Source organism: Gnatocerus cornutus, chromosome 2, assembly GCF_029298725.1.
Source record: "Gnatocerus cornutus isolate USDA-ARS CGAHR chromosome 2, icGnaCorn1.1, whole genome shotgun sequence".
Classification (NCBI taxonomy): Eukaryota; Metazoa; Arthropoda; class Insecta; order Coleoptera; family Tenebrionidae; genus Gnatocerus; species Gnatocerus cornutus.
In genome coordinates this window covers 15,950,064-15,977,250 of record NC_142234.1, presented here as the reverse complement: position 1 = coordinate 15,977,250, position 27,187 = coordinate 15,950,064, and the positions used below count along the sequence as shown (strand labels likewise).

The following is a 27,187-nucleotide window of genomic DNA, read 5'->3' as shown; positions in this document are numbered from 1 at the left end:
AGGTTGCTGCCACAGCTCTCTACCTCTAAAATAGTCCAGCGAGCTCTGTTACTTCTTGTAGCAATTTTTCTCTATTCGTTCTATTTTCTTAACTAGCTAAGCCCGCCGTTAAGAGCCGTTTTTCGGTTTTTGAAATAAGAGAATTAAAAGAGTTCCAAAGGTAAAACCATTGCTAAAGACGATATTTTGTTATCCAATAAACGCATTAGCTCTCTCATGTTACATTGTTCTGTTATCAGCAGTAGGTAGTGCCGATAATTGCTAGACACAGTAATGCATGACCTTAACTATTCGCTTCGAAAAAAAAATTGTTTACAATAATAATAATAAGTTGCTGTTCATTTTAAAATGTAATTGTAAGTTTTAAATGTAAGTTGCTGTTCATTTTTAAATGTAATTTTAATAAATTTTAATAAAACGAATATCACTACGCTCAACTTTTACTCTCCCAGACTGATGCTGATATTTTTACTCCTTTATTTACAAACAAAACTCGGATGTGTGTCGAAAGAAAAACTGGAACAAGCAATAAAAATTGCACCAACAATGTTTTTATGGAATTTCAGCTCAATATACTAATGAAGTAATGACATGATAACGGGTATCATCATTTTGTGAAAATATGCGTTTTTATTAAAATTTACATAGTGGACAAATAAGTGGATTAGCTTTTTGACCTTGTCAAGAATACTGTAATAATAATTATTACAAAATTTTTATCACATAGCCAAATATTATCCATGTTAATTCCAAATTACTCAAATATTTTTGGATTATATTTCTTTTTTATCACACCTTGGTAAGCATTGTAATAAGGGTGACTTCATCGTTAGATCAATCTTAGGCGGTGTTGAAATTTCTAGGGGTGTCGTTTTACGATTTGCATAATATAAAAAGAACGCTTTTGTCTTATTGTTAAAAGCGATTTTAAAATTGTTATTGAAGAAAAAAAATGAAATACGCTTGCGAAAAATGTTAAAAAAAGTCTTGCAACAGTTGTGATCCGCCAAATCAATGGCGTATCATGTGGTGACATCCCTAAAAACAAAACGTTTTATACCTACTTTTAAAAATACAAAGCCACCCGTGAGCAATTACCCGATAATGTGGCTGTAGGCATCCAAGACCTACGTTTAATGACTCCTTTGTTCTTCACTTTAGATCTTTTTAAGAATTAAATTGATATTTTAGAAACCTTAAAAAATCCAAAGTGATCGCGTTCTCTTCCGACCACCTGTATCGCTTTACAGGCGAATTGCCTATAAATATTCAGGTGAGAAAGTTAAAACGATTTAATTAATCGAATCCACTAAATTGTACTAAAAAAGTTTTCTCCATAGATTAGTGCACACAATAAAAGTGATATGGGCCCGAAAAAGATAAAATTCCGGAAATTAATTGCCCGCTTCCATCGTAGATAAAATAAAATCACATGTTGAGTAACGCCAAACAGTAACGTTACCATGCATATCTGTTATATCAAGAGATTTAAAAGAGAGGTGGAAGAAAGCATGGCCCAATGCCCATTGCGTATCGACGTTTTGAACCAAGTCATGGCGCGATGGCAAGGCGACTCACACACACCATTCTGCCAATGCCAGTAATCGAATGTTCATTGTTGAGTCGCGTTGTTGATGTGGATACGCCGAAGACACAAAAACGTACCTTTGTTTAGTGATTAACATTCTGAATCGAACCTTTAAGGGTTTAAAGTGATAGTTTCATAAGATAAAAGTGACATTCCTTCCCACAACCCTGTAGGTGATCGATTATTTAAGGTAAAAGTTGTTCTTCAATAAACCAAGTTTACAATGTTTGTAAACGTTGCTCCATAAAAAGGTGAAATAATATTGTGTTAGCTATAAATAAGTTTCTCGTCTCGTGTGTCTACTTAAAAAATATAACGACAGAAGGGCTCTAGAACTCGTGGAAAATATTTAAAATTTTACTTTTCAACAATAAAATTTTAAATTCAAATGTATTTTTATTGTGATCTATTTAAATAATGCCGGGACTTGAATATGTAAGTGACCTTAGGTCGCACATTTTCAGGCGCTTGTGCTGATAATAGGTGGACGGAATAATTGTTTATTGTTAAACTGCACTGAGGTGTTCTAATTTCATTATAATTCCCTCCACCACCTGTTAAGCGCACTATGTCAGTTCTATTTAGGCCTCAACTTGACCTTTTGTTATTTGTGTTGCAATAGTTTATCGGATAAATTAGCTTGTATGAATAATGCGACAAATTATTATATTTTAAGACAGTCTAAAAATTTATAATAAATTTCAAAACTGAGTAATAGTTATTTTTAGATAACTTATTATTTTATGCTGATATAAGACAACTGATAACATATGTGCATATGAAACCACCAAGAAATGTGAAAATTGAGTCACACCAGCAGTGTTTTATTATGTAAGTGTAAATTGATAGAAGGAAATATAACTTCTATCAATTTTCTAACTGAAACGGGAAGTTCAATTATAATCATTAGCATACAAAAAACATGCTCCGAAAGGAGAGAGTGAAAGTGGTAGTTATAATGATTCTCAGGTTCTAATTACGAGTACGAATTTCGCTGTCGGTACGATATAAATTCATTATAAATAAATGTTTAGTATGTCAGTACGAAACGTTTAGGATTGCAGGTAATGACATGTAAATAAAAAAACCATTTTATTGTGTACATTGCAACCCGAGTCAACCTGTATTTGTGTTGTGACAATCAACACGATAACATTCCTAAAATTTTAACATAATTTGTTCACACTATAGTCGCAATTTCGTGATTCAAAACCTTAATTTATTTATTTTGATTTTGAAACGTGTATTGTCAACAGATAACCTGATTTGATTTTATGCATTCACTATCAAATCAAGACTATAAAATCTTGCGTAAGTTTTCTCAGAATTCTGATCTTTTCCTTTTTTGATAAACGACAAGCCCATATTAAGCGTCAGGTTTTACGATCGACGCCGACGACGAAAATAATATGAAATTCCGTTAATAATAATAACACGTTTCAATTTATTGATTATCTTCAATGTCATTTTATTACAGACGTGGAAAAATATTACAGTCATAGACAAATATTTTTTGCCGTAATTTATTTCGCAGTAAAATGATTTTTGTGGGAAAACTTTGTTGCGTGGTACAAGGAACAGTCGTTTGTAATCATATTTTTTATATCGTTTAATGACTGCAGGTGTTTCGTAATTTCAAAGACAATCAATATTGGTATCGTTTCGAATTGAGGAAATTATAAGTTTTCGTTCTAACGTTAATTGAGCTGGTTGTCGCCCGATGGCTGAAGATAATTAAAAAACAAGGAAGAATAGATGTGGCTTTCAGAACCATTATCATGGAATTATTAATATTAAATTACAGGAAAACATTATAAGTTTATTATTTATTATTTATTTTTATTACCTATTAAAGAAGAAATTTAAAGGTCATAAAACAGAATGACTTACATAAAGGTGGTACTGACCCTATCAAAAGCCCTTTTTATTCAATCGATCTGCTGTCTTCTCATTCCTATTCCATTAGGTCAAATGTAAAATTAATGTATTTGAGGGTTTTATTTTCAGCCTTTGAAGGGATCTTACTGTTTTTATAGGCTAGTTTATAATCGTCTTTTCCAAAGTCAACTGTAATTGAGATTGCTCAATTTAACTTCAGAAAACCGCATTTGTAATTATGATTAGCCAAGTTAATATCGCAAAATATCAATTGTAATTTAGATTAGTAAATTACATTTCTGAAAATATTACTTGCGATTCAGATTTGCTTAGATTTTGTTTGAAATTTAGAACAAGGGATTAGTACGTTATTGCTTGAATTTTTGCAAATTTAATAAGCTGTAATACTCCGTATGAAAACTGAAAACATTCTGACCGAAACCACTTTACCAATGGTTCATTAAAATTGAGCTTAAAAGATATTTGAAAATCAAATTATGCATATTTTATTATACATCTTATTCTGCTAGTGGTGAAGAAGGGCTCTTCATTATGAATACATACATTATTCAGACTTTCAACCTTCCCTTCGTTATCCCCATCTGAAGTGCAAAGTTAATTAATTAGTTACAATAATTGACTATAAAGTCCATATATCGTATTTTTGCAAAAAAAAAAGTAAATTGGCTTGATGCAGGCTTTGACATGATGTCATAAATTTAGTTTGAATCAACTTAAACTATAACATTTTTATGTATGATTATAATTTTTCGTTAAAATCCGTGGGATGATGGACATAAAGTGTTGCAATTTTTAATTAATATTAAGCTATTAATAGACATTAAACGGTGTCAATTTCCAAACAAGATGAGGTTCTTAAAATGAAACGATGTTTATTTTTTAAAAACCAAACAAATGCGAAGAAGGTTTGTTTGTGAAACATCTTTAAGAGCACTAATTTTTACGTCAATTTTCATAGCACGGAACTTAAGTTTGTTTTTAGTAAATGTTACGACAGTCACTTCCGATTAATCACATTACACTTGATCTTATGTAAGCTAATACTATAATTACTGTCGAACAGAACCATTTATTACCGTTCTTGAAGTGTTTTATACTCTTGATCTCGTTACATATTACATTACAGTGTAATTGCCGTGTTTTGAATACATGAAACTGAAACGAAATTTGTACTGTATGTTCCACGAGAAGTAGAGGTCCTCCGTTGACAATAATTTGAGTCATCCGTGCAATGCAAAACAAAGTAAATGGAAACCTATACATGCATAGCTAAAAACTGGAGCAGAGTTATATTTATAAGTTTAGATCTGGGAGAGCTTATTTTTAGTGTATTCGCGTCTCGTCCTCTCGAAAGAGGAAAATGCAGAGTGGAAACTAACTAAATCGAACGAACGTTTACAGGTTGAATGGGGAAAGGAGTAGTGCGAGTGGAACTATGGCTGTGACATGGGCGATTTAGCGGAAGCTGTTGAAGATCTTATCTGTACATTCGACGGCACAGGTGATACTACCATGGATACCTTAGCAATGTTTATCTTTGGCTGGATATTAGCCGCATTGTTCGTTCTATGGTTAGGGAAGATTGTCTATGCTAGATTTGTAGCGAAATCGAACGAAACGAAAACGAAAGTTGAACCGGTCAAATCTGAAGTTAGTGTTGATACAACTGATACAAAAGCTGTGAAAAAGACTGTTAGTGCCCCGAAGAGTGCAATTAGCACTAAAGGTGGAGGAGGTTACGTTCCACCTACACCACCGGTTCGGAAAAGGCTAACGAGACAGAGTCCCACGCCCGAGGTCAGGAAAGTCAAATACGTGCCTGCACCCCAATGTACAGGGCCGGATAATATTTGTGTTTTGTGGGTTAATGACGTGCTACAGTGGTTGTACAATGATTTGGTCATCGTCAACGAACTCCTCTCCGCCTGGCTCATTTCTATGAACGAAAATACAAAGAAAACAGCCGATGAGGTGAGTCCATAATTTTGTTTACATACACGTGCTTGGGAACTTTTCGGTCTTGGGAAAATTTTATTTTAGTTGTAAAGAAATGTTACGGGCATCTAATTAAAAGGGATAATTATTATAATTATTATAACCATGGTAATTTCTGTAGACGCCCAAAATGAATAACCGGAATAAAGAAGTAACAGACGTTCTGATGCATAATTACAACTTTGGATTATGAAGAAAATGTCAAATAACGTAAAGTAGCTGGAAGTGAAGATGAAGAAAAAAAAGATCCCTCACATGTTTGAAGAGGCAAAAAAAAACTGAAAAGTGGAAGAAAGCAAAACAAGACTTTTCTGAAAATAAATTTTAAAGTTGTGATTGTACAGAACGTCTGGTGCTTTGGTAATTTTGCACTAAAAACAGTTGCTTAAAACACTCGTTATAGATGGGATTTGTTGTAAGCTATTTCTAAAGTTTGCCTGTGCAAGATTCAATGTAATTCCAATAGATAAAAAAAATCAATCCTCTTGAGTTCATCGCACCTAACCACTTGTTCGTGTCGTTGAATAAAAGATTAACAACCACATTGTTAGGACATCGATTTTTTCATTAATGTTTTGACAAGGATCTAATCATGCCTTCAATAGAATATCTTCAAAAATTGAAATCTAATCTAACATGGTAGGTACGGTGGCCTAACTTAACAAAACTTTGTTTGAGATGTATTTGCTGCTCTAGAAGCCTAATTTGTTGTTTATATGTGGCAAGTTAAACCCACATCACGTTGCATTAGATCTGGTGTTCCCGATTTGTTCACATTGCCCCAGTGAGAAAATGCTTGCAGTCTTGAATCCGGAAAATGAAAAATGAATTGTTCTAAATTGCCCACAATTGTTTGTTTGATCAGCGTAACAGTTTATGGAGTGTGAAAAAGTTAATTGTAATTCCGTTAATAACAGCTTTACCACAGAGGTTTTAATGGCAATTTGATAGTAATTAGTAATTAGCAATGATAATGCAAGGAGCCAGTTGTGATTCGTGCACCTACTAAAATCTAAACTTTATATTTCCGCTTGCTATTTTGACTTTTTTAATTTTAAACGAAATTCCCCCTAAACCTATCATCACTCGAGCTAACTTTAAATTTAATGTTGTTATAATTTTATAGATGAAAGAATTCGATGTTTGATAAAATTCCGCCCAATTGCATAATTTCTCCTATAAATAGAGCCGATGATGAGACACCCACCTGTGTCGGAGCTTGAACTAAACAAAAGATGGACTGTGTAGTTTTGTTGGGTAGCACAAACTTACCTCATCGCTTACGTCATCATTGTGTTACACCTCATTCTAATTTTACACCGATTTGGCACGAAATGCATTTACCATGGCGTACCCTTCACGTGTTATTTTATACAAATTTATTCGCAGCTATTTTATTAACCGGTTAGTGCTGCTGGTAATTACTCTAATTTTTTTAGACTAAGAGGAATTATTTTATAGCTCGTTGTTTAATATGACAAATTTGCATTTTTACAGCTCCGGGATAATAACAAAAGTAAACAAAAGCACTGTTGGATTAAATTATACTGATGGATGGGGTTGTATCAACCTGACCTTAATTACATCAATTTTATGAGGTGGTACTTCTATTTATTATTTATCTAATTAAGCCTTTTATAATGTTTTAATTTCAAAATTTCATGTCTACAAAAAATTAAGCTTTTATACACTCAAACTCTTCGGATTCTTGGCTTCTCAAGTTCCTGAATATTTATTTTTGAGATTTTCAGGCGAATTTCTTCCAATTTTAAATTGAAAATCATAAATCTCAATTCATCACTTTATACTACCACAAGCCATGCAAGCATGCAGACTTCAAAAAAAATCTAATTCATTGGATTCTGCTTGGTTTAAGCGACATCCGGTTTGACAACATTTACCATGTACGCGATTTTACTGTTTTTTGAACAACAGCTGCTGTAATAAGAAACCATTTGCCAATATTTTCGCTTCACCGTGACAGGATTTAACTCAATAAACGCTTAAAACGCCAATTGTGTGCATGAACAACTGATCATTTGCAATATGTGGTGTATCTGTAGTTCACAAATCTTTTTCTTAGATGTTAATTCTTTAGAAATAGTCATTTTTAAGTTGATAATAACAGTAAAGATAGCTTAAAAGAACTTTCGAACAACAATGGCATTTCCAACCCACTACGGAAATCAATTTGGATTGTTAAATGACTTTATATCGATCGAACTTTAAACGTTTCAAAATTTTTAGATTAACCTTTCAGTACGGTGTATTAACAATTATCTAAATTATGCATTAATCGTATCAAATTAATATTACCTCCGACTTTTTTATACTCATTTTTATGCAACACCTTCAAACCGCTATTTTAATAGTGAAAAGTAAAACCTTCACATTAAACTTTTTGCAAATTGTCTGTACAGAATAATCTGCGGTACAGTTATAACAATGTTTTTAATGTTTAATTTTTTTCATGGATGTTGCGTAACTAATAAATTCGGGAGAAAGGCAAACATCTGCGAACACCATCAAGGTAGCAATTTGTGGTCACTTTCGTATCACCTAAGAGCAATGACTTAAGATTTAACCTTATTCAGTATTCAGTAAACCGTATTTTTTATGCAGAGTGCACATTCTAAATAAGGATTCATTTCATAAGATCGCAGCAATATAAAAATGTCAGCTTGTTTTCAAACTCGCATTAATATATTTTGACTAATTCTTATCGATTGTGCCATAAACCTGACCTTGTCACTATTTTCTCATCTTTCGAAAAATCTAACATTTGAACTTGGCTATCTTTATCTTTTCTGGGGTACATAGACAGCTTTATGTAAGACCCACTGTAACTCCGATGAAACCTTGCCAAAATATTTCCTTGGCTATTGTTCAGTTGATTCTATCTAAACTGACCGAACCGCAAAATATAAACAGTTACTTTAGCATTATGTTTAGTGTGGTTTTCCAGACACTTTCACAACTCGTTTTTTTTTACAGCAAGGAGTTGGAGTGGAGTTCGTGCGAGTCTTACCTGAGACCAATCCTCCACAATTAACGAATATTTTTGCTGAGAACGACTCGAAAGATGACGTGGTAAGTAAGCATTCCTTTTTATAGCTCAATGACTTCATATGACCATTTTCTGTATCAAAGTTACATCAACGACATTTAAAACTGTGACGAAGGCAATTAAAGTATGTAGGTACAATTTTCGGGGGATTGGGGTCAACTTTTGGTGGCAGTGATGTAATCAAATTTACCAATCAAAGAATCAAAGTCTGATTTCATCGCTTGGCCGGCTGGAACGAAATGTTAAAGGTTAATAACTTCATAGAAAAATTACACACACGAGTCCACGAGTGCATGTAATTTCTGCGAAAATTGGAGAAAATTATTATTTATGTGGAACTAGTTACTACTGAAGGACGTGTAGTTCAGTTTATCTTGACAAATTAAATAGCTGCTTTCCACCGAAGTAAGGTCAGAATTTCCCGATGCAACTTTTTAATTATTTTCAAACACAGCTGTGTGTCTATAACTTATGGATAAGTCTATCGATTTTTCATTGTTAATTAAAAAGGTTGAGACATCACATTTTCAATGCCTGACTCTTCCCCTTTTAACATTTGCATAACTGTAGAACGAAATAACGAAAATATTACAAATAAAATATCGTATTGGTTAAAAAATGGATAATTTGTATTTGAACGTCTTTAAAGTCTGAAGCCTTCAGATATTTGAAATTCTTCAAATTTTTCTGACTTTCGCCGATTTTTTAAGGTTTTTTCAGTTTTTGCCGTATTCACCCTTTTAGCACTTTTAATATCCATGAAACTCTTTGCATCGTTTGAATCCCTTTCTGAATTCTATGTATTCTTCGAAGTCTACTTAGATTCTGTTTTAGATTCTTCACATTTTTGGAGTTTTTAGATGTTTCAAATTCTCCCACTTCTTTAGATTCGCTCGTAGCATTTTCTTAGGATTTGTTCTTTTGTTGCACTTGTTAATTTTTTAGTCCTTCAAATCCGTTTTGAATTTTAAAATTTATCTCATTTTCCTATAATTTCTTTGGTTTTTCCTAATATTTTTAGTTCTTGGATTCCTTCTAATTCTTCAGATTCTTTTTTATGCCTCAAGATTCCGTCGAATTTGTTTGGATTTTTCTCGATTCCTATTAGTTAATCCAATTCATGTGGATTTCAATTTTTTTAATTCTTTTCTTTCATTTTATTCTCCAAGTTTTTTTTTATTGAAATTATGTGAGTATGTTATAAAATATCTACTTATCTTCTAGAGATTTGCAAAATTATGAATCTTAAAACTGAAAAACTTCAGACTCTCAAATTTATAACTGAGAACTTTACGAACCTGAAAAACCGGAAAACATCAAATTTCTAAAACTGAGATTTCAAAATCGGCGAATGAAGGACTTAACAATGTGCTACATATTTTGATAAATCAAAAACCTCAAAATCAGAAGGTTATTTTATTTTATTTTAATTTTTTAATTTATAGACAGTGTTATTTACGATTTCCGATTTGAAAGTCAAATCGTTGTTATCAATCAATCAAGTTCCGAAAATGTCAGCGTCTAAAAAAACTAACCAAATGGAATATACAATTAATACAAAACTAATAAATTTATGAAATCAATACACCGACCCTGTTCTTCAAAACTTCATTGTATTACGACATTACTTCCAACTTTTTTATTACCTTTAATAGAAAAAATTCGTTAGCTTGTTCTTCTAAAAATGAACACTCCGTGCTATTAATAGAGATTGTTTATTTAATGTAAATGTTTGACTTGAATTTTGTTTATAAAATCTCAAGGAAACTCGTTTTGCATATTTTATAGAAATGTAACAGGTATTTATAACCCACAAAGGTGCACTGAAGCATAAAACGACGCTTCATTTTGACTTGTGCGAAAATTCCCAGCTGACTTATTAGGGTTCTCCTGCGTTCATTCATTCTTTGTCTGACGTAGGTCAACGCAACCCCTTCAGAATTTTTGATAAGCCAGACGTCGGGAATAGAGGCGCCACGGATGTCAGACAGAAGGGGCGACATTATAGCCCCTTTACATTATAAATGTACGATTTCGATGAAATTACATACATTGTATTTTTATTCTCTTGTTTTGTGTGGGTGGCAAGAGCAACTCTTTTGTTGGGATTTATCGTGATGCTAATATAATTACGTGGTCATTATTTGGTAACTACTTCCCATCAAATGACAAACGGATGTTTGATTAATTTTCGGATGTGTATTTATGGTGAGCTTCATGCAGCTTTCATCGGAAATTATGGGACGTTAAAGAACACGTAGGTGGCATAAACCATCCCGAGTACACTTTATACAGTATGGAAACTAATATTTGATCAATTTTGAGATTCACTGCTTGCCTTATCGTTGACCTCATGAAAAAAAGAACGAATTAATTACTATCACGCTGGGTATCATGTCTTAATTTAAATTCTGTTTTTCTCAATAACAATCGGCTTATTTTAGTATCTGATTCCCCACGCCAAAGATCATAAAAAGTAAGATAACTAAATGTGAGAAGCAGATATTTTTAGTGACAACATTGACCGAGTCTCAATAAATTTAGAACGGAAGCCGAGACAGAAAAATAGTTCACATTTCATCTCACATTCTTCACTTTGATTTATCTAATTTTTCGGTTTTATTAACGGTTTTTTATTGTTTCAGACAATCACATGTGACTGTGAAGCAACACCTGCATTACAATTAAAAAGCTTCCGCCAAAAAGGTGACAAAGTCGAAACATCACATTACAGAGTTAATATTAATCGCTTTAGGGCAAGGTTAAACATCTTTTGTGTATCAGAAAAATTACAAGCCGACGTTAAGTGCGACGGATGGCCTGAAATTAAAGTGGCACTCGCACCTGTTGGTAACATCAAAAATAATTTAGATGAAACTCATCTTCAAGAAGTTATCAAGTAAGTCGGATCTGTTCACTTAGGACTTTACTAATGTTGCGTGTTTACAGCGAAATCATAATCAATGCCCTTAGAAACACAGAAGTACACCTTAATCTGGCGCAGTACCCAACTTGCCCAAGACTCATCCGACATGTTGCGACACCCGGACAAATTCTGCCCGTCCATTATGACAGCATGGTAGTAATTTCTTCCGGGTAATTTTACGAATATAGCTTTTTTCTTCCAGTCGAACGCTTTTACTTCAACCCCTAATCATCTATCGTCGCATCTCAGTCAAGTTCCGGGAGAAAAACGCTTGTTGGTGAAAGTCGTCCGAGCAGCACAATTGGGGGCCACTCAGGGGTGCACTGAACCCTACTGCGTCGTAGAAATGGACGAACCACCACAAAAGAATCAAACTTCTGTACAAAAGAACACGGATTCGCCATTTTGGGATGAACACTTCTTATTGTAAGCGGATGTTGCGTTAAAGTACTGTGTTTAAAATGTCTTTTTAGTGATTTATCTCCAAGCACAGCTGAAGTTCTTTTTGAAGTTTATGACCACGCGGCTAAGCCTCATCGATTTCTTGGTTTGGCGATTGTTGGGGTGGATGAATTGATCATAAATCCATCACAAAGACAAATTATTTCTCTGCAGAGTCGACCGTATGAAAGCGATCCAGTGTCGGGGACTCTCACAATTGAAGTAATTATTCGATCGATTTTTGCATGAGTCATACAATTGCATTGTTTTAGTTTCTGTTCATTGAAGGAGCTGATATTCCGAATATTGGGAGCAGTCACCCGTATAAGATTAAGGAAACCATTAAACCCATTACTCCTACCAATAGTGTTAGATTAAATACCAGTCCGACGTTCCAAAATGGTAAATTATAACTCTAAACACTTCTTTTACTAACACGTTTTTGTTCATTCAGAAAATCTGACCAACGGAGACCATTTCCCCCCCGAAAGAACCTTAGATAGAAGTAGACCCCAGAATTCAACTTTAAATAAGAACACTCTAGTTATACACAGTGTTCAACGAGTAAGTAGCAAGCGACATTATCGCCACTTTACGTAACACTAAAATTGTTCCAGCAGCCATCTCAAAGGCTCGTGAAGGTAAGGCTTCCGTCTTCATTTTTTACTGTGTTCACTAACCGTGATTTTACTTTTAACACGATCTAATAATGAGTTTTGTGTGCATTTTTGTTTCATCTACTAAACTAACCAAGGTTGCACTGACTGATGGCACATGGAAAGAAATCGAAAGAGTTGAGAAAGTAGCCGATGAAAAAGCCAACGAAGAACCAACTGAAACCAAATTTGAAGCGGCCGAAGAGAATATAGAAAGCTTGAACGGCAACGTTTCCAACGAATTAAATGGTACTACCGAAAACAAAGATATTTCATCAGAGGCTGAAACTTCAAAGGTTTGATTTTTTGGTCATGTTGTACTAACAACGCGATTGTAGCTAACAGTCTTAAAAATACACTAATTGGATGTGTCTAGTCGTACAAGTGTGTTGTCTTTCACAGCAGCCCGGAGACTACTCCACTACTGGAACTCTCCAATCTCAAGCACCCTCAGACGTAGATTACCGCGGGCGTCCAAGAAAACGTCGCGATTTCTTCGGAACTATCAAACGAAGACTTGGGAAGTCTCGTTCGAAATCTGTGGGACCTGAAAATGACGCCGGCAGGGATGATTCAATGAATCGGTCCATCTCAGCCGACCGAACCCGAAATGATGAAAGTAAGTACAAGTGTTGTGGAGGCCTAATTTGACTGTTTTGGTAGGCTATCGGTTGAATGTGCCGGGTCAGAGGTCGATGGATGAGACATCCCGAAGATCGAGTCTTTCTGAAGCTTCAGGACTCAGCAGCGCTTCTACTAGAACGTACATCAACGAAGCCAGCACTCTAGTGTTAGAAACATTGGAGAATGGCATCAAAAAACATTATTTGGTGCCCTTATCACTAGCACAAAAGTCGAAATGGAGGAAAAAAGGGATCAAGCTGCATATTTTTAATGATCACACCTTCATTGCTAAACATTTAACTGGGTAAGTTGGTTAGTCGCTATTGTGATCTTGGTTAGGTAATGTTTGCTTGTAGTGGCACTGTATGCCAAGTGTGCGGAAAGAGCATAGCTAGGAGAATTGGGAAGCAAGGATATGAATGCCGTGACTGTCTTTTGAAGTGTCACAAGCACTGCCACGTTAAGGTCAACGACAACTGTCCCACGTCCACTATACACAACATTGAATTGTAAGTATCCACGAAATTTGATATTCTAAAACAACAAAAAAAACCTTCGTATTACTATAATCAATGTTTCTTTGTTCCTATGGGTCCATGCTTCCGGTACTGAGTGAATAAATTGGTAAGATTGCGTGTCGGCTAATTAGCGCATGCATTTCTGATTCGAACGGAGCTGGCTTGCTAAAGACGCTAAACAGTGTTTATTCTTTTTTCCCCTTTAATAATTTGCTAATATTCCCGTTCCTCAAAAACGACGGAAAATCTCTTGAATATTGCAGAAAAGCTGACATTAGATTAGCTTCCTTGTTGTGCCGTGTTTTATAAACTATCTTGTGAAACTAGTTTTAGCTTATTTTAATTGTCTTCTTTACATTTCAGGTCTTACATCACGAATCCGTACACCGACAAAAACATCCGAATGCTTTAAAAACTACTCTGGTTACCAGGCATCTTTTTTATTTAAACGGGTAGTTTAGTGTTACTAGTGTTAAGCATACCTATAAAGCACAAAGTTCTTAAGCTGTAAGCTATTATTTACACAACTTGTTTTTATTTTTATTTACACGTTTATTATATATTTTTTTAATTGAATTTACCGCTTGTTTTGAAAACACGTTTGAGTTTTATTATTTATTTGTAAATACTCGTTTGAAGTTTGTATTTGTTCCATTATCTTTAAAGGATCTGACTTAATTATTTGTTATTAGTGATCTGTTATGTTAACTATATTTACAATGTTGTACTAATTATATCGCATCAAATGTGTTTGTATCAAAAAATGTTACATGCAAATATTTAAAAAAATTACAAATGTTTCGGTAAGTGCCTGCAATTTAAAGAATTTTAAGATCTTTGTATTTCTATATAATACATACATATTATAATGCTATTTAAGAAAAAATGGGTGTTTCGTTGAGCCTGAGGTGTAAGTATTCAATATTTATATTTTCTTTTGTTAAAGCATAAGTGGAAATTAAAACATTTTAACTACAGTTATACGGAGCTGTCTTTTTCATGCCACCCTATCCCAAAATCAAATATTGGAAATATGAAATTTGCCGCAATAAGATTTTTTTATATTGGTATTTATTCAAAATTTATTTATTTTTATAAATATTTTTTTTATTTTTTTGCCTAGAAATCGGAGCTGTCTTTTTCGTGCCACCCTATCCCAAAATCAAATGTTGGAAATATGAAATTTGCCGCAATAAGATTTTTTTATATTGGTATTTATTCAAAATTTATTTATTTTTATAAATATTTTTTTTTATTTTTTTGCCTAGAAATCTAAATAAAGAGCATATTAAAATAAAAAATTAAAAATGCATACAAGACTCCAACATTTTCAAGTAAAGTAAAATTATCCAATTTTATTTTATCCACACTGACGTTCCTACGGATTGTATAACAGTTTTTGCAATTTCTTGTCAGTTGAATAGGCATTTCTGAATTTATATACTGCCACAAAAAGAGAAATCGTAAATCCGCTTTTAAAGTGATTAGCAAACTACCGATTCTTAAGCAACCCGTTTTTTAAAGAATAAACAATGGAAAGGTGCGCACAAAGCGTGAATCTTCAACAGGTACCTACTTACAGTAACGAGTAAATTAATAATTCTAATCAGATAGCTGGTTCATTAGTAAATAATTATGCCACGAAGAAAAAATATTTAGTACTGCTACCTAGTTCTTCTCTTTTATCAATTATAAATTCTTCCAACTTTTATCGTTCTCCCGTTATTATTGCTGCATTAGCATTGAATTTTGTAGTGGGTCCGTTCACCTGCTGTCGTCTTGTTTGTATAGAAGTTTCACCGTAAAAATGACATAATTTTAAAGTTGTTTTCATGTTCAATTAGAGTGGGTTCACATAATTAAAATCTTTTGGTACTGTAAGTGAAAAGTGAAAATGTGATAAGTTGCTTGGAAGGGGATCTTATCGAATGAAGTATCTAGAAATTTGTATTTTATAGTTAAGTAATTGATAAGTTGCTATCAGTGCGTATAAAATATCAAGAGAGTAAATGTTAAAAAACCGCAAATTCAAAAAAGATGAAATGACGTCATCTAGAGACCATTTTGGGTTCAAATTTGTACGCTTCGCGCGCGCGACCGTGTAACCGTGGTGAGAGCGAGAACGTCAAAGAAAGAGTAACGTCAAACGTCAGTCAGTTCGTCCGCGCCTACACAGCTGCGAAAAATGTAAAGAAATGTCAAGTGCTCCGTTTTTTACAAGAAATCCGAAAAACCAGTGGAAGTAATGTGCAATTTTTTAACAGAAAACCGATAATTTTCCACGGTGAGTCTCCCCTAACCACAACAAAGTGCGAAATTTCCGCGCACTGAATTTGGCAAGACCTTTATTTGTATTTTTAGGTTGAAATTGGCGAAATATTTCCGGCTTGAATCATGGACGAGAACAACGACAACCAATCCCCTGACGATTTCAAAATACCCGAGTCCCCAAAGCCTCTCGCCTTCACGGTGGACTTCGGTGACGGCAAGTCTGTGGACACTCAGCGACACAAAAACTTGGTGGAAAAGTTCCAAAGAAAGCACCGACGGGGGCAGTCACTGTCTAAAATCGACGAGCCTTTGCTTAGTCTCCCGTCGAAGAGACATCCAAATACTGGGAATTTACCGCGAAAGGCGAGTTTTCAATCTGAAGGATACTTTTCTTCAGATGAAAAAAGTGACCGGAATAAAAATGCTCGTGTTAAACGTAGTGAACTGTCTTTGCCCTTGAAAAGTGTGATCAGTGACAAGATGAGTCAGTCGTTTCCTAACAGTGGATTCTTCAATATTAGCACGCCTGAGATTGAACTCAAGGATGTGTCAAGTCCTGAGCTGGATATGATCAGTCCTTTTAGTCCCAAGGAGAAACCACTGAAACCCAACTTCTTGCGACAGTACTCAAGTCCAGAATGTGAAACTAGAGATGACAACTTTATTGAAGCAGCAGAAGTGGATTTTGATAAGTCAGACACTGCTAGTGATACAGGTACTTACACATTAGATGCTGACAACTACTCAGAAGAACAAAAAGCTAGAATGAGCATAGATTCAGAATTTAAACTCGAACAAATCTCTGTTCTTAAGAAAACAGAAGACTACATCAAAAGTTTGAACACCTTCAAAGAAAAAGGACCTGAGATCCCTAAACCAGCACAAGAACTAAACATAATTGACAAATTTGAGAGCATACCATCACCAAACTCCCCAAAACCCAGCAATAAGTCTCTCCAACAAAGTACCCCAAATTACAAAGCTTTTACTCACAAAGGAAACGCGAAAATGTTATCACCAATATTATCACCGACCCAGAATTTATCCATCACTCAAAGCGAAGATAAACACATGAATAATGGAAGTGACGACGCTAACAAAACTTTCACTAAAATAATGTTTCCTAGCCCTAAAGCGAAAATAGGTAATGGATTAGAACAACTGATGGATCAAGGAAATGTGATCTCAGTTACCTCAAGTGGTGCCTTTAGAACTAAAAGTGAGAAAGAAAAACCATTAGCGAGGAAGCTAAGTTTGACGAAATCTGAGGTCCAAGTTGAAGCGTATGTAGGTGATAAGGTCGAGGTGACAGAAACGGTGCGAACGCCACTTGCCAAAAACAACAGGAAACTAACAGCCAACATCGTCAACGTACAAAGTATTTCGACTAAAAGCAGCGACACTAATGGGGTATCAGAAATCGTCAGTGGAAACCTCATGCTGGGAAAAATATCAAACTTACCCCCCACTGTCGGGGGGAAAATCTCCCCGACGAAAATCCCGTCTCCGATTCACACCATCACGAGGCCGAGGAGCCGAAATAGCTGTAATTCTCTCAATGTGGACCTCTCAGACAGTAGTTTGGAGACAGAATCTTATTTGAAACCAACTCAAAACTGCATCAACTCCTTACAGCAAAGACTGTCGTTAGATAGCGATCAAGACAGTGACTATGATGGTAAATACGGGTTACAACTAAATAATTCACCTCACTTGCTGAAACAAAGGGCGTCTCATATAAGACACAATTCACTGGACGACAAAACCATGAAGATTTCCAACAAACTCGAACATTTTCAAAGCAAGAATCTGCAAGGTATTGATCAAACTTTCATGTTTAATCAATACAATCAAACCAAGGTGATCCACAAAATTCAAAATTCACCAAACAACAGCCCAATCAGACGCTCTAGTAGTTTTTCGACAAAGAACACAATTCCGGCTAAAAACACGAACTTGGTCCAGCAAGAGACAAATCTTAGGAACTCTCCCAGCCTTACCAGAAACACTTCCATACAAAGATCCGCTTCAACAGCCAACATCAAACCGACTTATCTTCAACTCAGACGCAACAGTAACAGCTCAGATCACCAGAAAATCGATCGAAACCAATTCGGGGACACTGAATCGAGCTCTGAGGACGATTTCGAGAAAAACTTAGCGAAGAAAAAAGATCTGTCGAATCTCACGAGTACGAGATACAATCGCGCTTTCAGTTTGAGGAGAGCGAGATTAGACGAACCTCCAATTCCTCCGAAATGCCCAAACACTCCGGAAATGCGAAGGAAATTCCAACCTGAACATGTGAGGACTGAGAGGGCAATTTCGGTGGATAGGAAACCTATTAAAACGAACGAAGTTCAGAGTAGGTATCTTCTTAATGTTACCAAGAAACCTCCCGTTATCGCTAAACCCGAACCGAACAAACATGTGCCAAAAGTCTCAAGCACCACTAATAAAAGTGCTTTGAGTAAACCTCAAGTGTTTTCACGGACAGATAGTGGAAGGTTCAGTATGAGGACGAGTAAGCCACCGACCATTGGGGGGCAAAAGACGACGAAGAAGGACGGAAGCGGTAAGTTACTTGATGGGGTTTAAAATTTTAAGAGGTTTTAAGATAACGGGCTTATTAATGGGTTAAAAGTGGACCTATCGTACCGTTTCAAATTCCAAAAGTTACAATCGTATGATACTTTTCTAGAAATAACTGAATTAGTATATCATTCATATTTGTTATTTGTGTTAAATAGAGTAGAAAAATTGTTGAAATTTTTTTATAGTCACGATAAAAAACCGCAGAAGATACACATGATTTGCCTCTAATTGTAGGAAAACAGTACATGTAGCTTTTTTTTTACTGCATTTTATTATTATTGGTTACAATACTAGATTTGTTGACGAATTTTATCTATTTCAGTCTTATGAATTACGTAATTGCGGTTGGAATATTAACAAACTTCTAATTACAAGTAGGAGTTTGTTGTCTTCAAACCATAAAAATGTTGCCCTCTAAAAATTTTGATGACTACACAGTCAGGTGCACAGCTATCATTTTAAATTAATGCACACGTAAGAATCTCATACATAAAAAGGACACCTGTGGGCACGACATAACTGCTCTGTAAAAATTTTAAAGTGAACAAGATTGTGTCGATTCCGCCAGAAATTAATCAAACAAACGATAACATCTTTTTTCAATGGAACTTTCATCTTGTTGTAAAATATTCACGAAAGTAAGTATTCTCACAGGACAATGACCATAAATCAACGCATCATTTCATTTAATTGGTGTATCAAATTTGTTAATATCGTACTCGTACTATACGTGGTGTTTTCAATAAGTAGATGACCTTTGGTATTTATCAATTTGCCACTTTGTTGTTAAAAACAAATGAACAATACCATAATAAATGTTACGACACAATAAAATAGAAATCGTAATAATTATTCCAAAGAAAGTTGCGCATTGATCAAGTGCACTTTTAACGAAAGCCGAGTAATTATTAGCAACAATAAAACGAACATGATCATGATGTACCTAGTTTCTTCGCATTTAAAATTTAAAGCAGATTTTAATCTCGTTCCATGCTGTGTTGTAATTTTAACGTTACTTATTACGGTATATGGAAAGTATTTTCGTAAGCCGTAAACACATAAACAAGAAATACTTGAATTACGAAAAAAGTTGTTACGTCCCAATTAATAAAAAAGTAAAGACGGAAGGAAATAACTGTTGAACATATTTAGAAAATAAAATCAAGAACCCAACTGACTCATCGCATGTGATGTCATCGTCATTTTAAAGTCGGTGTGAAAAAAAAAAATTCAATGGTTGGGAACTGCGGTTCTATGTCAATGCTAATGGTTAGTATAAATAGATGTACATATCTAATGCACATTGCAAAGCTGAAACGAGAAATAAAACTGAAGTCATGAATGATAGCAATAGAAAAGCAACAAGCAACCAATTTCTATGTTCAAGCCGCGTACGTCTACCATTGACACCATAAATAAAATTACGTATTCAATAAAAAATCGCGATCAAACGTGGACAAAATATAAACAGACTCCGATGAAACATCACAATTTTGAGTTACAAGAAATCAATATGTACAGCTCGTGATATAAAACTATTTATACTTTTTTTGTTTGTTCAGTGACTACGTGTTGTAACGAAACAAACAAGATAAAAAAAATGATTTTATGATAAATCTCCATTGGTACTTTAGAATTTTTGTTTGTAGGCAAAAAATCAAGCGGCCGAAGTAACTCATCTTTGTCAAGTAGAGAAAAGGAATTCCAAAACTGGAAACGCCGAAAAAGCTACGACCCGATGAAAGCAGCGGCTGAAGGAAAACGAAAAGAAATGGCCAAAAAACAAAACATCATGACACAGTCATACAGTGAGGCCAATCAAGACTGTGATAGTTCCCCGTCCCATTCCAGTTCAGTACATCGCTCCCAGGTACAAAAAATTGCAATTTGATATTTAGCTCTTCTTTGCTAATAACGATATCACTTTGACTTTTAATTAGTGATTAGAACAATAGCTGATGAATACATTGCACGTTCGATTTCTATGCTAGGTTTCTGTCCTAAATAACATGGTGGAAGGCAACTTCTGACTAGAGAAACTACAAGTAGATCGTCATTTTTTAATTAGTTTTTCGTAAGTTTGTTTTCGCACACTCTAATTGCTAACAAACACTGACACTTTTCTGGTTTTGGTCACACTAACGCACTAACTTTTGGGAGTTGAACTTATTTTATAGATTTTCTTTTCACAGTTTTTTTTTATTTAGTTTCACGTTCACTAAAAATAATTTTCTATGCACAATGCAGGCAAGGATATATCACCTTCACATATACAGAGTGCTATCTAAGATGACATTTTATTCAAAGCAAAATTTATGGAATTATCCGATCTTGAAAGAAATGTTTCGTTGCTTTGAATTAAAAAAGTGTAAAAGTATTAAAGTGGAGATGTTGCGAAGTTACATAGCAGTGTAAACGTGGTAAAAAACGTCTTGTCACACGTACTCTCGCTGTCCTATTCTCTCTTACATTTCGCAATGTTTTCCTGTACTTTCTCCATGACAAACTTAACAGTTTATATATTTACGTTGAAAATGTACCTTGACTTTTGATACACTATAAATACCTACTTTTTAATTTTTGCTCTGTTAAGTTGATTACGGTAAGATAATTTCATCTCAAATATCGAAGGTTGATTATCATTGAACTTTACGGAGACATTTATAATGCAAATGAAGGAAAAATGCGTCATAAGTGATTTCAGAATTATGTGGGAGTGTAATAAACACATCTCCACTCTTTATTATAAAAATGCGTGGAATATCAATCCTTCGTACCGAGGTTATCAAGGTCTTTTCAAAATGCCTTTACACTGTATTCACAGCTTTTAAACACGCACAGAAGCATTGTAATATACGAATACTAATAATTAGATCGTTGGCATGTAAGAAAGGGAGTAAGATTGACCCTTTAGGAACCCCAGAAATGTTTCTAAAGTGGTAACCTGGCGTGTACACACCTCTAATGCATTCATTTTCGTTTTTAGAGCTTTCATGGTACAGCTGCTCTAGAACAGTTATTAAGTTCAGAAGAAGAAGAAGACTTGACTCTCTCGGCAGATGAGGGTTTCAGTCCCCCAACGCCCAGCCCATGTGAATTGAGCCCTGCAAGGGCAAGTTTACGAAACGCTTGGAAGGATCGTGTCCTCCATTAGGTTATTACTCGCTCTGATTTTATATTTTATTGCTAATCGTTAGAAACGACATTCGAACGAAGGAGCATCATGTAAATTATTGTAGAGTATTCGTGAATATTTTATTAGTTTTTGTATGTAGGTAATGTGAAACTGAAGGTCCTTGAGGAGGAAAATTTGATGGCAGTTGGTGCAATACGAGCTCAAATTGATTCAATCATACGCCAAATATTTAATGTTTATAACTGCCTAGTGTTGCATTTATTCAACTTTTGTCATTAAAAATATTTACTGTGATATTGTTTGTATAACTTAAAACTAGTTCTTGATATCAGTTAATTTAGTTTTAAGCGAGAAATTCGGGTTTAGTGCTGAAGAGCAATATACTGCAACAATTTGTAACATTACCTACGTACTTGAGTCTTGTAGTATTTGTATGACCATATCATCCTGACATACCTGACATCGATTGTTTTGTTTATTGCACACGATTTTTTTTTATTTTACCACATGTTAGTTTATAGTAGGTCATAATTATTGCATTAATTGACTACATTTGCATTGAGTCATCTCCTTTCACAGTTATGCTGCATAAACATGAACTGTGGCTCACGCCGATCTCAAAAACAAACAACGAAAATGGAAAACAGTAAAACTGTGAACAGGAGACTTTTCGTACTTCAAGAATCTCTTCCAAAGTTTTGAAATATTAGACGATTTGGTTATTTTTTCCTTCATTTCATGTATGTATTTTATTTTTTTAGTGCGTAAGAATAGAATTTACCCAATTGTGATTTTATAATCTGAGATTATTAAATGTGCAAATATTTTTATTATTCTCTGTAGTTAAGTTATGCGAAATGTTTAAACAATGGCTTGTTATTTATATGCTTCTTCTTAAACTATGTAAAAAGAATATTTATGACTTTATTACACAATTGAGTTTAATGTGTGTTCCCTGTTACTTTACCGATGGTAGCTCATCCTTTGTATATGTTGCTTATTTACGGAAAATTCTGCTTTATATAAATAAATTACGAACTACTTGTGTTTTTATTATAAATTGAGACATACAATTACGATTTCACGTGGGTGAGGATGTGCTTCTTCAGCTCCGGCATATTTCTGGGTTTAACGTAGCATTTGTGACATTTGAGAGGGCTCTCCATGAATTTCTTACAAATGTCTTTGGGGGGTAACACAACTTTCTCATTTTTCTCTAAATTCTGGCGGACATCTGTAAATTAAGAGTTCAGAATTTACATTTAATTAGTAATTGGTAACTACTCACCTTCAGGCTGTAAAAAAAAATCTGTTGTGAAGCTATTCCAATGTTTCTTTGTTTTAAGACAATCAGAAACCAAATCATCACTAATTGCATGTAAATGCAGCCTAGCCATACTTGCTTCAGCATGGTAGCCCAATTTAAATGTTATGTTTTCATGTTCTGATTTTATCAACTCTAGAGCAACATCTTCCATGTGTTTTAACAAAGAGACGTGCTTATTTTTTACAGCTTTCAAACTGGGTATGTTCTCTTTGGGCATTATTAAGTAATGGTGTTTGGCCTTTGGGTATTTATCTTTGATTATAGACACTAAATCGTCGGACTTAACAAAATATTTTGGATCTGAAATAGAGTCAAGAAGACCCATATTCCAGTGCCCAGTGAGTTTTCGTTTTTTTGGTTCATTTGGAGGCTCCTTTTTGTCAGAGGACTTACGTTTACTCATCGTCGTGTATAAGCTGAAATATCAAAGCCCGATACTATAGACATCAGAGGTTTTAGATTCGGAATAATTCAATGTACAAAATAACTATACTCTCTTACCAAATTCGTAAATTCTGCACGATTTCACCCGTTGTTTTTAAAATTCGAAAAAGAGCACACGTTCTTCAGTTTTTAATTAAAATGCACCATGTATCATGTCATGTACAGTTTCTTGATTAAGAGCAGAAAGTACTTACTAAACGATTCTTCTTTGCCAAAACCGTTAAACAGTATTAATGTAAAAACAAATAAAAATAAATTTTAAAATGAACACATGTCCTAATTTTTGACGTGCCCAGTGACAGGGGCAATACCAACTGTCACCGGTAGCCTTAAAAACACTAAAGACGCTTTTAAATTTTAATTTAAAACTGTGTTAAGTCACAATTTTTTTTTATTGGAATCTATTTTGTAATGCAAACACACACATTTTTTAATAGATTTTATTAAATACTGCCCAACAATACAATTTTTAATATTTAAATCATTCGATAGTTTAAATGTAAAGTTTAAAAGACCTACTTGAGTCTCTCTGATTGGCCAATAATTCAGTTCAAAGCTCTAACAAGTTATCTCTGCTCTAACTAATCTAAGGTTCAAAGTATTTCAAAGGCGCAACGGTTTTTGATGGTTCCTTCATCTTTGAAAGTTTTTTATTCTTGGCTTAATTAATTTTCTAAAATGAGGCGCAGTAACAGCAGTTCTCACATTCCAATATCCAGAAGTGATGGGCGAAACCGTTCTAGATCTCTAACCCGGTAAGCGTATATTGCATTTGGAAAAGTTTATAATTGGTTTGTCTTCAGGACTTCTTTGAAAAACGCAACACCTTTACGTGATAAACTTCAGGTACCTTCTTTTCAAAGAGCAAGTTCTTCTGGATTCAAGAAAACCACATTCAGTGTTTCAGTATGTTTTAATGAAGAAAAGCAATTGATTTATAATTGATTTCAGGGTGTTGGTTCCAAGAGGTCCCTCAGTCAAACTCCAACATTGGTAATTATTTACTTGCATATCTAAACCTCCTTGCTACTGCTACTATAGTTGACTATTTTGTTAAAACCATTTCCTGATTCTTTTCTGGTGTCCCTCACATACTTAGTGTCTTTCATGGGAATTTTATTAAATTGAACTAAATTTTGAATTTTGTCAGAGTACTACCTATCGTAAGACATCAATGACACCTAGTTCAACAAGATCAAACAGAAGTAAGTCTCCAAATTGGCCAGCTCCTGACAAAGGAGTCAACAATCCAAAATGGGTTTCCCAACAGCTTGCAAAAGTAAGTTATTGAGTCTCTTTGAATATGTTTACAATTTGTTTATTTCAGGTAGTCTCATTTCTTTCAGCAAATCCAAATTGTCCTGAATATATTCCTAAGAGTATGAAACCACTTACAATAAGTACTTTTGTTATCATTATGGATATTCTACTGAAAGAACTCAATCCAAAACTTGAAATTAACAGCATAAATTATAAAGAGACTGTTTTACAAACCATGAAAATGGTTGGCTATCCAGGCAATATATCAAATTCCATGCTAAAAACAGGTGACTTGTAAAGTTTTTATTTCTTGTTTTATTTAATTTATTTTAGTAAATACTTTGCACACATGGCCACACATTATAAGCTTGCTTAGCTGGTTAGTGGATTTGGTTAACGTTATAAGAAGAGTAGAAGAACCAGTTGTTACAAAAGACATTCCACTTCAAAAGAGGCAGGTAAGATCAATTAATTATTGTGCACTTCAAAAACAACTAAATTAGACATTTTTTGATAAATAATGCATGTATGGCGTTTTGTCTTTTGATTTTAATTAATTAAAAAGTAATTAAAATAGATTGAATATTAATATTTTTGTTTAATGTTCTTTTTAGTGTGTTCTTAATTACGTGGCTAAAAGACATCTCCTATTCAATAACAATCAAAATGAATTTGAAGCAGATGAAGAGTTCAAGCAAAATCTAGGTATGTATTTCAGTGGACTAATTCAATCTTACAAATAATTTTAGTGCGTCTCTTAAACATAAATGAAGAAGAACATAAACAGTTGGCAGCTGAAGTGGTCAACCTGGAGAAACGGAGAGATACGCAACTGAAGATTTTAAATTCACAGCAAGTTCAAAATGAAGTAAGTTTGCTAAGTTGTTCTTCATTTTTGAAACCGTTCTTACATAGGCAATAAAAAAAGAAACTATGGAGCTGAAAAGCGAAATTGATTTATTTAACTTACACAAAGATGAAGCAGAAGGTGATTTAGATTCCCACCTTGCGCTGGCCAAATCACGAAGAGAAAAATTAGGTTTGTTATTTTTTTTTTGGTAATATTTATAAAATAATTTTTGTAGTATTGAAAATCCAACAAAAACAGAACGAGGTTGCTCTTCTGAAAGAGCAAGTAAAAAATCAGCCATGCACACATCAAGAGAAGAAGAAGATCATGAAAAATATTGATGAACTGAAGCACACTATAGATTTAACCAAAGTACAAATTAAAACTCAAAACGAAATGAATGAGGATTACGAACAAAAATTAACAGAAGCAAATAAGAAGGTTTTTTATTTAATTTATTGGGCTCTATTTCTATTCATTTTATTGTAGATTGAAACACAAGTACATCGTATAAACAATGCGCTAATGAAACTTTCAGCGATTGAGCCAGAGTTAAAGGTTCTTCAAATAAAAGGATCGAATTTTTTAACGAGACAGTTTGGATATGTAAGTAAAATACAGTGAAATAATTCCTTCATTTGTTACTTTGCAGACAATTAAAACTCTTGTTGAAAACATTGAAAAATTTGAAACCAAATACAAACAAGAACTAGAAATTACAAGAGCAGAACTTTTAAAAATTCAGTCATCAATTTCTTCTATAAAACGAGAAGTTGAAACTAGTAAACTAAATATTCAAAAGTTGTATGAGCGTGAGAAATTGCTGAATCTAAAAATAAAAACGTGTTGTGCAGAAATTGAGGCTGTAAGTTTTCTTCGTCTAGTTTTAAATTGTAATTTTGCTAATTTCCATTTAATTGTAGCTTAACAATAAAAGACAGAAGGAAAAAGAGGAATTCCAGGAAAAGATAAAGGAGTTTAAAAAATCCGAGCTCGCTTTACAAAGGGCGAAGCAAGAATATAATGAAACAAAAGCAATGTAAGTCAACGCAAATGTGAAGGTTTAATGTCTAATCATTTTATTATAGGAAAAACAACACTCAGGTTGAGTTTCGGGAAAAAAGAGCACTGTTTATAGATTTCTTTAGTAAATTACAGGATGAAGTATTCGACTATCTAATAAGCATGACTGTGAGCATTTTTAGCGTAAACTACATGTACAACTTTTCTTATTTTGTTCTTGCAGACAAATCGTAACGAAATATTTGATGCTTTGCAAAACTACTTGAAAGAAATTGAACTTATTCAGAAGAATATTCTTGAAGATCTGAAGAACCTTGATGAGTGTAGAAAACACAATTAAAAATAGTGTTTGTTTCTTTTAGCAGTTTTATAGTTTAATAGTTATAATTACAATTATGTTTGGTGTATTAAAGAGCGTTCTCGTCAATTTTACTTGTATTATAATAGCAAAAATTTATGGTTCTGTTATTTCCTTCCTTGTTTATACAAATTAATGATTTGAGACATTGATTTCAAAAATTGTAATTGTAGATTAAATATTATAGTAGTTCAAATGTCCCTATGCCA

General features: G+C 34.0%; 4 protein-coding genes across 10 annotated transcripts; 3 read left to right on the top strand and 1 right to left on the bottom strand.

Annotated features, from left to right (window-relative positions):
- The first annotated feature begins 1,524 nt into the window (after positions 1-1,524).
- On the top strand, positions 1,525-14,691 carry LOC148179485 (uncharacterized). Of its 6 annotated transcripts, none has more exons than XM_088029306.1 (15): positions 1,525-1,778; positions 4,889-5,458; positions 8,477-8,572; positions 11,195-11,448; positions 11,499-11,628; positions 11,678-11,901; positions 11,949-12,138; positions 12,189-12,318; positions 12,371-12,480; positions 12,537-12,557; positions 12,671-12,868; positions 12,975-13,191; positions 13,236-13,500; positions 13,553-13,705; positions 14,078-14,691. In XM_088029306.1, exons 2-15 carry the CDS (start codon positions 4,934-4,936, stop codon positions 14,124-14,126), a joined length of 2,562 nt encoding a protein of 853 aa, XP_087885432.1. In that variant the 5' UTR covers positions 1,525-1,778; positions 4,889-4,933; the 3' UTR covers positions 14,127-14,691. The 6 variants fall into 6 exon arrangements, with proteins under 6 accessions (XP_087885432.1, XP_087885431.1, XP_087885437.1 ...); XM_088029305.1 differs by having other exon boundaries at positions 12,534-12,557; XM_088029311.1 differs by lacking the exon at positions 12,671-12,868 and having other exon boundaries at positions 12,978-13,191.
- Positions 14,692-15,411: 720 nt separating this feature from the next.
- Positions 15,412-22,757, top strand: LOC148179484 (uncharacterized). Of its 2 annotated transcripts, XM_088050736.1 has the most exons (5): positions 15,413-15,998; positions 16,076-18,560; positions 20,230-20,450; positions 20,572-20,654; positions 21,567-21,658. In XM_088050736.1, the coding sequence occupies exons 2-4, from the start codon at positions 16,109-16,111 to the stop codon at positions 20,608-20,610; spliced, it is 2,712 nt and encodes a 903-aa protein (XP_087906862.1). In that variant the 5' UTR covers positions 15,413-15,998; positions 16,076-16,108; the 3' UTR covers positions 20,611-20,654; positions 21,567-21,658. The 2 variants fall into 2 exon arrangements, with proteins under 2 accessions (XP_087906861.1, XP_087906862.1); XM_088050735.1 differs by lacking the exon at positions 20,572-20,654 and having other exon boundaries at positions 15,412-15,998; positions 21,567-22,757.
- Aptx (aprataxin) lies at positions 22,748-23,803 on the bottom strand. The gene is made up of 3 exons (XM_088050738.1): positions 23,545-23,803; positions 23,005-23,459; positions 22,748-22,950 (listed from the first exon to the last, which is right to left on the bottom strand). The coding sequence occupies exons 2-3, from the start codon at positions 23,444-23,446 to the stop codon at positions 22,790-22,792; spliced, it is 603 nt and encodes a 200-aa protein (XP_087906864.1). The 5' UTR covers positions 23,447-23,459; positions 23,545-23,803; the 3' UTR covers positions 22,748-22,789.
- A 264-nt stretch (positions 23,804-24,067) lies between these two features.
- On the top strand, positions 24,068-27,073 carry LOC148179482 (kinetochore protein NDC80 homolog). Its single transcript, XM_088029650.1, has 15 exons — positions 24,068-24,242; positions 24,291-24,393; positions 24,439-24,480; positions 24,638-24,766; positions 24,815-25,034; positions 25,081-25,205; positions 25,362-25,452; positions 25,497-25,615; positions 25,663-25,786; positions 25,833-26,038; positions 26,087-26,203; positions 26,250-26,462; positions 26,521-26,636; positions 26,686-26,788; positions 26,844-27,073. Exons 1-15 carry the CDS (start codon positions 24,166-24,168, stop codon positions 26,958-26,960), a joined length of 1,902 nt encoding a protein of 633 aa, XP_087885776.1. The 5' UTR covers positions 24,068-24,165; the 3' UTR covers positions 26,961-27,073.
- The last annotated feature ends 114 nt before the right edge of the window (positions 27,074-27,187 follow it).